Genomic DNA, 12,035 nt, shown 5'->3' with positions numbered 1-12,035 from the left:
AGAATAGGATTACTGTACCACTCTGGTGTGGACCATACTCAGGAAGACCTACGAGGTTCGGTAGTAATTTGATCTGAAGTTTCATGATCATCATCATTAGCTTCCTCGCTAATTGGTGTATGAATCACTGGAACTGATTTCTGTGATGAACTACTTTCCAATTTGGGAGAAGGTACAATTACCTCATCAAGTTCTACTTTCCTCCCACTCACTTCTTTTGAGAGAAACTCCTTCTCTAGAAAGGATCCATTATTAACAACAAATATGTTGCCTTCTGATCTGTGATAGAAGGTGTACCCAACAATTTCCTTTAGGTATCCTATGAAGACGCATTTCCCCGATTTGGGTTCAAGCTTATTAGGTTGAAGCTTTTTCACATAAGCATCGCAGCCCCAAACTTTAAGAAATGACAACTTTGGTTTCTTGCCAAACCATAGTTCATAAGGCGTCGTCTCAACGGATTTCAATGGTGCCCTATTTAAAGTGAATGCAATCGTCTCTAAAGCATAACCCCAAAACGATAGCGGTAAATCAGTAAGAGACATCATAGATCGCACCATATCCAATAAAGTACGGTTACGATGTTCGGACACACCATTACGCTGTGGTGTTCTAGGTGGCGTGAGTTGCGAAACTATTTCACATTGTTTCAAATGAAGACCAAACTCGTAACTCAAATATTCGCCTCCACGATCAGATTGTAGAAACTTTATTTTCTTGTTACGATGATTTTCCACTTCACTCTGAAATTCTTTGAACTTTTCAAACATTTCAGACTTATGCTTCATTAAGTAGATATACCCATATCTGCCCAAATCATTTGTGAAGGTAAGAAAATAACAATACCCGCCACGAGCCTCAACACTCATTGGACCGCATACATCGGTATGTATTATTTCCAATAAGTCAGTAGCTCGTTCCATTGTTCCGGAGAACGGAGTTTTAGTCATCTTGCCCATGAGGCATGGTTCGCAAGCACCAAGTGATTCATAATCAAGTGATTCCAAAAGCCCATCAACATGGAGTTTCTTCATGCGCTTTACACCATATGACCTAAATGGCAATGCCATAAATAAGTTGCACTATCATTATCAACTTTGCATCTTTTGGCTTCAATATTATGAACATGTGTATCACTACAACCGAGATTCAACAAAAATAGACCACTCAACAAGGGTGCATAACCATAAAGATATTACTCATATAAATAGAACAACCATTATTCTCTGATTTAAATGAATAACCGTATCACATTAAACAAGATCCAGATATAATGTTCATGCTTAGCGCTGGCAACAAATAACAATTATTTAGGTCTAAAACTAATCCCGAAGGTAAATGTAGAGGTATCGTGCCGACGACGATCACATCGACCTTGGAACCATTTCCGATGCGCATTGTCACCTCGTCCTTAGCCAATCTTCATTTAATCCATAGCCCCTGTTTCGAGTTGCAAATATGAGCAACAGAACCAGTATCAAATACCCAGGCGCTACTACGAGCATTAGTAAGGTACACATCAATAACATGTATATCAAATCTACCTTTCACTTTGCCATCCTTCTTATCCGCCAAATACTTGGGGCAGTTCCGCTTCTAGTGACCAGTCCCTTTGTAGTAGAAGCACTCAGTTTCAGGCTTAGGTCCACACTTGGGCTTCTTCCCGGGAGTAGCAACTTGCTTGCTATTCTTCTTGAAGTTCCCTTTCTTCCCTTTGCCCTTTTTATTGAAACTAGTGGTCTTGTTAACCATCAACACTTGATGCTCCTTCTTGATTTCTACCTCCGCAGCCTTTAGCATTGCGAAGAGCTCGGGAATCGTTTTTGTCATCCCTTGCATATTATAGTTCATCATGAAGCCTTTATAGCTTGGTGGCAGTGATTGAAGAACTATGTCAATGACGCTATCATTAGGAAGATTAACTCCCAGCTGAGTCAAGTGGTTATGGTAGCCAGACATTCTGAGTATGTGTTCACTGACAGAACTATTCTCCTCCATTTTGCATCTATAGAACTTGTTGGAGACTTCATATCTCTCAACTCGGGCATTTGCTTGAAATATTAACTTCAACACTTGGAACATCTCATATGCTCCATGACGTTCAAAACGTCTTTGAAGTCCCGATTCTAAGCCGTAAAGCATGGCACACTAAACTATCGAGTAGTCATCAACACACGACTGCCAAACATTCACAATGTCTGCAGTTGCTGGCGCAGGTGGTACACCTAGCGGTGCTTCCAGGACGTAATTCTTCTGTGCGGCAATGAGGATAATCCTGAAGTTATGGACCCAGTCTGTGTAATTGCTACCATCATCTTTCAACTTAGCTTTCTCTAGGAATGCATTAAAATTCAAGGGAACGGTAGCACAAGCCATTGATCTACAATAACATATATATGCAAAAAACTATCAGGACTAAGTTCATGATAAATTAAAGTCCAATTAATCATATTACTAAAGAACTCCCACTTAGACATCCCTCTAGTCATCTAAATGATCACGTGATCCAAATCAACTAAACCATGTCCAATCATCACGTGAGATGGACTAGTTTTAAATGGTGAACATCTCTATGTTGATCATATCTACTATATGATTCACGTTCGACCTTTCGGTCTTAGTGTTCCGAGGCCATATCTGCATATGTTAGGCTCGTCAAGTTTAACCCGAGTATTCTGCACGTGCAAAACTGGCTTGCACCTGTTGTATATGAACGTAGAGCTTATCACACCCGATCATCATGTGGTGTCCTGGCATGACGAACTGTAGCAACGGTGCATACTCAGGGAGAACACTTATACCTTGAAATTTAGTAAGGGATCATCTTATAATGCTACCACCGTACTAAGCAAAATAAGATGCATAAAAGATAACATCACATGCAATCAAAACATGTGACATGATATGGCCATCATCATTTTGTGCTCATGATCTCCATCACCGAAGCATCGTCATGATCTCCATCGTCACTGGCTTGACACCTTGATCTCCATCGTAGCATCGTTGTCATCTCGTCAACTATTGCTTCTACGACTATCGCTACTGCTTAGTGATAAAGTATAGCAATTACATGGCGATTGCATTTCGTACAATAAACTGACAACCATATGGCTCCTGCCAGTTACCGATAACTCTGTTACAAAACATGATAATCTCATACAACAATTTATATCACATCATGTCTTGACCATATCACATCACAACAAGCCCTGCAAAACCAAATTAGATGTCCTCTACTTTGTTGTTGCATGTTTTACATGACTGCTATAGGCTTTTAGCAAGAACCATTCTTACATACGCATCAAAACCACAATGAGTTTTTGTCAAGTGTGTTGCTTTAACCTTCAACAAGGACCGGCCATAGTCAAACTCGATTCAACTAAAGTTGGAGAAACAGACACCCGCCAACCACCTATGTGCAATGCACATCGGTAGAACCAGTCTCATGAACGCGGTCATGCGATGTCGGTCCGGGCCGCTTCATCCAACAATACCGCCAAATCAAAGTAAGACATTGGTGGTAAGCAGTATGACTATTATCGCCCACAACTCATTGTGTTCTACTCGTGCATATATCATCTACGCATAGACCTGGCTGGGATGCCGCTGTTGAGAATGTAGTAATTCAAAAAAATTCCTACGATTACGCAAAATCTATCTAGGAGATGCATATCAATGAGACGGGAGAGTGTGTCCACGTACCCTCGTAGACCGAAAGCAGAAGCGTTTAGTAACGCGGTTGATGTAGTCGAACATCTTCAAGATCCAACCGATCCAAGTACCGAATGTACGACACCTCCGTGTTCAGCACACGTTCAGCAAGATGATGCCCCTCGAGCTCTTGATCTAGTAGAGGGTTGAGGGAGAGTTCCGTCAGCACGACGGCATGGCGACGATGTTTATGATGTTACCGGCGTGGGGCTTCGCCTAAGCACTACGACGATATGACCGAGGTGTTAAACTGTGGAGGGGGGCACCGCACATGGCTAAGAGATTGTCTATTGTGCTTTGGGGTGCCCCCTGCCCCCATATATAAAGGAGGAGAGGGGAAGGCCGGTCGGCCCTGTAGGGAACGCCAAGAGGGAGGAGTCCTACTAGGACTCCAAGTCCTAGTACGATTCCACTTGGTGGAAGGGGGAAGGAAGGAAGGGAGAGGGAGAGGGAGAGGGAGAGGGAAAGGGGGCCGCGCCCCCTCCCCTAGTCCTATTCGGAGTCCCGATGGGGGGGGGCGCCTCCCCTATGTGGGCTGTCCTCCCTATCCCCTATGGCCCATGATGGCCCATTGCTTCCCCGGGGGGTTCCGGTAATCCCTCCGGCACTCCGTTTTTACCCGGGACCACTCGGAACTCTTCCAGTGTCCGAATAACTTAGTTCAATATATCAATCTTTATGTCTCGACCATTTCGAGACTCCTCGTCATGTCTGTGATCTCATCCGGGACTCCAAACAAACTTCAGTCATCAAAAACACATAACTCTTAATACAAATCGTCATCGAACGTTAAGCGTGCGGACCCTACTGGTTCGAGAACTATGTATACATGATCGAGACACATCTACGATCAATAACCAATAGCGGAACCTGGATGCTCATATTGGCTCCTACATATTCTATGAAGATCTTTATCGGTCAAACCGCATAACAACATAAGTTGTTCCCTTTGTCATCAGTATTTTACTTGCCTGAGATTCGATCGTAGGTATCATCATACCTAGTTCAATCTCGTTACTGGCAAGTCTCTTTACTCGTTCCGTAATGCTTCATCCCGCAACTAACTCATTAGTCACATTGCTTGCAAGGCTTATAGTGATGAGCATTACCGAGAGGGCCCAGAGATACCTTTTCGATACACGGAGTGACAAATCCTAATCTTGATCTATGCCAACCCAACAAACACCTTCGGAGACACCTGTAGAGCATATTTATAATCACCCAATTATGTTGTGATGTTTGATAGCACACAAGGTGTTCTTCCGGTATTCTTTTTTTTGCATGGTAATACGTGTCTCATTCATATCATAAAGATTAAAGTACAAGTCACGTAAGGACCAACATGACAAAACTGAAAAGCTAGCAGAACATCTCTGAGCTTGACACCAACGCCCATCACCTGCCTCCGGCACCACGACAGTAGCCACCGAAGAAAAGAATGATGGATCACCTCCTCACCCGAGCTCGATGCGGCTCCATCGCTGATATGCAGCTTTGCGAACCTCCAAGGTGGCTCACCAAAAGTGAAGCCCTTACCGTTGAACGAATCAGACCAGGACAACACCCCGGACACGCCATCGAACTCCAGATATGGCACCCCACCGCGACTAAGACGTCACAGAAGAAAACCATACCTGTCATCCACGAACCACGAATCCAGCACATGTTCCGTCTTCCACATGTCGTCGATGCAGACCACAATCTGCATCTGCTCCTGGACTACCTCCCAAGCTCCGCGTCGACGCTGGAGCAAACGCCGTCGCAACGGCGGAGCCCGAGTACACATGTCCACCACGAGGATGCCGCCGCCGCCACGCCATCCTTGCTTGAACAGACTGGTTTTCAAATCCATCCCCAACCATAGGACCGATGGCCTTGTCAAGGAAGGATCCGAAGAATCTTTATTCAGTGCTGTCATCGTTGCCGCCGAAACGAAGACGATGAACAACCTAAAAATCTAAACTACGAGAGAGTAAAAATGATCCACACGCGTGGATCCGACGGCCCCCTCACCACTGACGACCGAGGTCGCCGGCGGAGGAGAGCCGCCGGAGGACGGCACTGGAAGATTGGTCTCCTGGCGGCGGCTAGGGTTCCAGCGCCAGGGACAGGAGGAAAACACGTGCGTTGCATAATCTCATAGTCTGAGGAACATGTATCTCTACTCCTAATGGAGCAGTTGGTAGTCTCCGTCAGTCAATTTTCATCCCACCTACTATGGTTTTTTTGTCCCACTTTTGCTGGTTTTTCGTAGATTTTTTTCATCCCTCCCCCACCCCACCCCATCCCACGCAGCCACCAAAAAAATGCCATACCCACAAAAAAAACTCCATCGACCCCCACTCCTTTCGATCCCATCGCTCGTTGCCGCCGCCGCCGCGTCTCTCGATCCCATCGATCCCATATATCATTGCCTGCGCCACCGCCGCCGTCCGAGGGGTCGCCGCCGTCGCCGCCGTCCGAGGGGGAGCCACCGTCGCCGCCGCCGCCGAAGGGGGAGACACCGCCGCCGCCTCTACAAGCTAGGGCGATTTGAATCCCACTGCCGCCGAACTCTAGGAAACGCCCGATGGCATACCCTGGAAGGCCTGGATCAAGGAGGAGCACAGGTATAGCTGGCCAAATGGGCCGGTTTTTTCGGGCCGGCCCGTGAGCACGCCGGCACGGCCCGCCTTGGGCCAGGCATGGCACGGGCTAAACGGGTCGGGCCAGGCACGCGGCACGCCCTGGGCCATGCCTGGGCCTGGAGGCTAGGCACGCGGGCCGGCACGGCACGGCCCGTTTAAGTTTTTTTATTTTTTTATACATCTATATATGGCCCAATATGTAAAAATAGGCTAAAAACGCTCAGTGCGTCAAATAATAGGCTGAAAATATGCGGCCCACCGTGCTAAACGGGCCAACGTGCCGGCCCATTTACTAACTGGGTTGTCTCAAAAAAAAAATTTACTAACTGGGTCGTGCCTGGGCCTGGGGGCGCAGCACGCGGGCCGGCACGACACGGCCCGTATAGTAATCGTGCCCTGGCGGGCCGTGCCGGGCCAGGCATGATTATAATGGGCCGGGCCGGGCCGGCCCGTTTGGCCAGGTATGAGCACAGGTATACCCCGGCCTCTTCTCTTCTAGGGTTCGCCACCTCGGGCGCCCCCGACTTCACTCCTCTGCTGCCCCTCCCCCTCTGCCTGCCTCCTATACCTCTCCCTTCGGTTACTCTATGGGAGATCAAGCGCGAGTAGCCAGCCGATGAGCCGCCTCGTTTCCCGGCGGAACCTCGTCGCCGCCTCGTTTCCCGGCGGAACCTCGTCGCCGCCGCGGCCATCCGATGATCCCCCGCCACGCTCGCTTCCAGGTGACCCACATCTCACCCGTGCTTCATTTTTTGGCGGCGATCTGATTCCGTCATAAGCTTGTCATCCTGCTCCGAGGAGGCGGGGCGATTTCAGGCGCGATCTGGGCTGGTAGCTGTCAGGGTTTTGACTTCCGAGGGGATCCTGAGATTGATTTGCTACTCCTCGATTCTGCACTAAACACGTACCATTCGGTGGTTACTAACAGGTTTTTGGCGATGTGCAGGTGGCTGCACACGCCAGCATTTGCGATGGTGAGGTCTCTGGTCAAGCCCATGGGAAATGCAAAATTTCGGTAAGATGGCCGGGATTTTGTTTATCTGCTTGTATGCGTTGTTTTAAATTGGTCCTGCGTGATAGCTTTGTCGTATACAAGCTTCAGAACTGTCTCTGTCCATGGGGTTAGTGATTACTGCTTGTGATGTTTAAGAGCAACACACAGGAATAAGATTATTTGTACTTCTTTCCTGTGAAGTTCCTATTGGGCAAAGTGGGCAAGATGTGTTTGAATAATATCGTGCTTTGTTTTCTAGGCCCGCGCTATGATAACTTGACCCCTTTGTAGTACACAGCAATCTCATGCGTTTGTCCTCCAGCTACAATGTTCAAATACTCAAAATTTAAAAAAATACAGATCCTGGAATTGAATTGTTGAAACATGGAATCATTCAGCTTCATAGTTTAATCTATGACTATCACATTCCCCACCAACTGATGTAGTAAGTTCAGTGCAGGGAAGATGGATAATGTCCTTTAATTGGCGACAAATTTATCAAAGTTGCTCAGGTTTAGGGATATGAAATAAATGTATTGATGTTTTGGGGTGCTTCTCTTTTGATTTCCATGATACAGTGCTATGAGTGCAATTTTCTATCAACTTCTCTCTCATCTCAAAATACATTTTTTTCTTCGAAAAGAGCTCAAAATACAAAGACTGTCTTTTCCTTGTTTAAACTTTACTGGTATTGTCGTGTGTGTATTAGCTCTGAAGTGTGTTCTCAAACAATATGTAATATTTTTGTGTTGTAGCCATTTTTGGAGAGTTTATCTATATGCCCAAAGCATGTGCTTCACAACCCACTTGGAGCTCCAGAGAGGTATGTGTTATTTTCTTGTACTATTTTTGGCTGCCGTTGTTTTGAATCTTATGTTTCAAAATTAACTCAACTAGAAAACAACGAGTTGGGGCGCGGCAGGCAGGGGAGCGTCACCAGGGAGATGGAAATGTATTGTGGGAAAAAGGACAGAGATCCCCGAGCGTTTGCGAGAGGGGATGGAGCGGCGACTGCGTTGACCCGACCAGTTGCAAGTGGATGGAGCGGTGGCTGCACGGACATGCTCCTGGAGGTGCCGGTATGCACCCTCATTTTGAGCCTGGGAGGATCCTCGCCCTGTCCTGGCCTCAAGGGTGCTCATCTACTTGGTATCGTGCTCTGCAGTCAGAATGATGTGCTAATGCAGGTTTGGTTTTTTACTTATTCCTATTTTCTATGCATATCCCTGAATTTTGCGAGCCATGCTTTAAATGCTGCTGTGTTTGCCATTGTGTCATGTATAATGACTCTTATTGACGCACTGCTGCAACCCAGTTTGTTTAACAAATTGATGCAAGAAACAAACTAATACAGAGAGAGTACAAGTTTTATTGCACTAATCTATATATGCCCTGCAGTACCTCTGTGTTTGGCGAAAGGCAAAGATGGATAAAGTTTGTAGCTTTTTGTTCCCGTTTTTTCCCATCGAAATTATGGATTTAGAAGCTAATCATGGATTGTTTCAATTGCCTGCTATATTATGGATTTGCAATGAGCACAAGCCTGCAAAGAAAAGCCGTTGCCGCTGATGACATAACACTGTGGCTGAGATTTTTGATTATGTTAGTACAGACTTATATTACGTCGCAACAAGAATGTATAGAGCTCTAGAGCTCTGTGGATCCTTCTCTTCACAAAAGGTGAGGTGCAGAGTTCATGATTTGTGCTTATTAAAAACCGAAGAAAAGGAACGAGTTGCTTGATATGTTGACAGGTTGTAACAAAAACATGCTTACAGTTCTAACATGAATTTGATTGAACTGGGAGCTGTGACATGCAAATGTTTTATGGTTGATGGTTCTGTAACATCGGTAATTTGTATAGAGTCTCTGGTTTCATCTTCTTTGATTATATATTTTCTGGTCAAGATTGAAACGCACTATGCACCTGTTCTTTTTATTGTAGTTCCATTTTTTGTCAAATTTATATATTTTCTATCAATAGTAACATAGACGTATATTGTTACTCTATTTTGGATTTTTGTTCACCCCAAAATGCAATATAGATCTGCCATTGACATTTTTTTGGAGCACTGGATGAACATTTGCTGAGATGCTGATATGAAAAGCCTTTGTTTCCTCATAAAATGTTTTCCATCGGTTAAACTTATTGGATGCATGCAGTGGGCCTTTGGTTCCGCGAGCATATACGGGGGAGTTACATCGCACGCAGAAGGTCAGTTGCACATCTCCCTTTCCTCCTCTGCTAAAATTTTCTCGTTCTTAAAAAAACCCAGTTCTGAATGTTGTATATTGTAATTTGCAGCTCGTTCTTGTCTTACTCGATGACCATTGTTTGCCCAGGATCTATATCAAGAGTTAGAGAGTTTGTACGAGATTTGTTATCAGGATCTTGCCGGTGACTGCTTGAACTTTATACCATGCACCTCTGCCTTACCCAGTGTGTGAACCTGCTGCGATTCTGCCTAAGCGTGTTGCTAAGCAGAATTTTTTTGCTTTTCATTCTGATGAGCAGTTGTGGTTTTCAGCAGCAAAGTCTTTGTGTTGAAAATGAAAAATACTTCTCTTTTTTATTTTGTTTGTTTGTTCTGCTTCATCTTCATAGCACAAAGGGGCTTGCGCTAATGTCTAAGACAGGAGCTTGTCACGGGTGTATTGTATATATTTATTTATATGTTATATTTTTGATGAAAATGCATCAGTGAGCTGAATCCATGTTACTTTTTGAGAAGGAAATAATAGTGCGTTTGGTTGGTAGAAAAAATGTGTTCCGGCGGTTATGATGGAAAAGTACAGCGAGCGTTTATTTCGGCCACGATGGTTGTCATAAGAGCGCTTTGTTTATCCTCTTGCAATGCAGCATGTTTGCTATACGTTATTATTATGGACAATGGAAATTCAAAATATTTTATTTCAGGGAAGATTCTAAAACCAGTTAAGTATCTATGGGCTGGTTAGGACAATGCTCATATTGTTTGAAACTGAACTATTTGATAATCATTTTAATCTCGAGTTGTGTTACCAATGGGTGCTGATCATGCGAGAGAACTAGGACAAAACAGAGTAGCTATTGTTAGCGGTGTGCAGGGGTTGAGGAGCATCTACATGAAATGGAGGGGGGCATGCATTGTGTGTGACCCGTCGTGCCGCCGCCGCTGTTTGCATGCACATGAATTGGACGTGGCAAAGCTTATCTTGGAGACCGACTAGAAAATAGTGGCGGCTAAGTTAAGAAGCTCATATATTGATAGATCAATATATGGCCTATTGTTGAGGAGGTAAAGGAGTGCATGCGATGAAGGGAGGAGTTCAGGGTGGTATGGGTGAGATGATTGACTAATGGAGCTTCTCATTGGCTAGGAAAGGAGGGTTGTGCGAATAAGTTATGTAAAACTTGGGCCAGCTTGTTGGATTGTATTAGTGATGTTTTCGACTCGGATCATGCCAAGATGAATAAATAAACCACAACCCATTCCAACTAAAAAAACATTTTTATTTGAGTTTTCAATAAGAGCATCTATAGTCGGATTTAACAAATTCACCACCCTAAATGTCAACAGTCACGGTCGGCCAGTGTCTGTTTCGAGCCCCTGTTTGTTCTGTGCATGCAACCATACTTCTCATTTTCTCCCTTATATATCCGGTGACTTGCATGTGATTGAGGGAGATTAAGAGATAGAAAGAAAAGGAAGAAATTGTGGTCTGGGGGCGAGTCGCGTCCTAGGTGGCGGATTGACCAGGTGCGTCTGCGAGCCCTCATATCCTCCGCATATTTGGTGTCAATATGAGAGTCTGTGGACAACCCGGGCTTGTAGAGATGATATGAGGGGTCCGGTTGGGTTACATTTTTTTCTCTCCCCTACTCGGTGACTGACCGGACGTGTCCGTGCACGTTTGAGAACATTCTATAAGGGGACAAGCTATAGGTGCTCTAAGATTATTGTGTTTGATATTTCGATGTGTGTTAGATGATCGTCAAAAGAAAAAGATGTGTGTTAGCTTAGACGACATTATTCTCTATTATTATAGCTCAATGAGTAGGAGTGGCCGAGCTTAGTGGAGGCCAACATAGGAGGTCATTCCCAGCCCATGGGATTTCTTTATACTATTCCTCACTAAATTAATCAGAGAATTAATGAAATCTAGCTAAAGCTTGGTTTGGGTCCACCCCCCCCCCCCCTCCAAAAAAAAACCCATTGCCCAAGTGGCCCAAACTATGCCACTCGCAGGTAGCATCTCAATTTTTTTTCAAAAGCCCGTGACAACGCATGGGCATTCTACTAGCAAGTCATGAAGAAAGCAGTAGCAATGAAACTGTAATGATCATAATGCTAAGCTAACGGATGGGTCTTGTCCATCACATCATTCTCCTAATGATGTGATCCCGTTTATCAAATGACAACACATGTCTATGGTTAGGAAACATAACTATCTTTGATTAACGAGCTAGTCTAGTAGAGGCATACTAGGGACACTATGTTTTGTCTATGTATTCACACATGTACTAAGTTTTCGGTTAATACAATTCTAGCATGAATAATAAACATTTATCATGATACAAGGAAATATAAATAACAACTTTATTATTGCCTCTATGGCATATTTCCTTCACCATGCACCCTACCAAACAAGCAAAAGTGGGTTGGATTGGGAACTTTTGCCCTCATGCACCCTACCAAACACACCCTAAGTAAACTTTGATG

At 44.8% G+C, this 12,035-nt stretch overlaps 1 protein-coding gene across 5 annotated transcripts; it reads left to right on the top strand.

Moving 5' to 3' along the window:
- Positions 1–6,865: 6,865 nt before the first annotated feature.
- Positions 6,866–10,051, top strand: LOC119295052. Of its 5 annotated transcripts, none has more exons than XR_005143682.1 (5): positions 6,866–7,060; positions 7,285–7,353; positions 8,088–8,155; positions 8,230–9,547; positions 9,676–10,051. XR_005143682.1 is itself a non-coding variant. In XM_037573377.1 (5 exons), the coding sequence occupies exons 1-5, from the start codon at positions 7,277–7,279 to the stop codon at positions 9,732–9,734; spliced, it is 546 nt and encodes a 181-aa protein (XP_037429274.1). In that variant the 5' UTR covers positions 6,866–7,276; the 3' UTR covers positions 9,735–10,051. The 5 variants fall into 5 exon arrangements, 2 of the variants coding, with proteins under 2 accessions (XP_037429274.1, XP_037429275.1); XR_005143681.1 differs by having other exon boundaries at positions 9,638–10,050; XR_005143680.1 differs by having other exon boundaries at positions 6,866–7,353; positions 8,230–8,519; positions 9,378–9,547; positions 9,638–10,050.
- The last annotated feature ends 1,984 nt before the right edge of the window (positions 10,052–12,035 follow it).

This window comes from Triticum dicoccoides, chromosome 4B (assembly GCF_002162155.2).
Source record: "Triticum dicoccoides isolate Atlit2015 ecotype Zavitan chromosome 4B, WEW_v2.0, whole genome shotgun sequence".
In the NCBI taxonomy this organism is placed as follows: Eukaryota; Viridiplantae; Streptophyta; class Magnoliopsida; order Poales; family Poaceae; genus Triticum; species Triticum dicoccoides.
Note: the sequence above shows the minus strand (reverse complement) of the source record. Positions and strands in the feature narration are given on the sequence as shown.

Bases quoted from the DNA above. Each gene is read 5' to 3' on its own strand.
- LOC119295052 (XM_037573377.1), top strand. From the start codon at position 7,277: ATGTGCAGGTGGCTGCACACGCCAGCATTTGCGATGGTGAGGTCTCTG. The intron at 8,156-8,229 runs GTATGTGTTATT...TAACTCAACTAG, and splicing joins CCACTTGGAGCTCCAGAGAG to AAAACAACGAGTTGGGGCGC. The intron at 8,520-9,495 runs GTTTGGTTTTTT...GGATGCATGCAG, and splicing joins AGAATGATGTGCTAATGCAG to TGGGCCTTTGGTTCCGCGAG.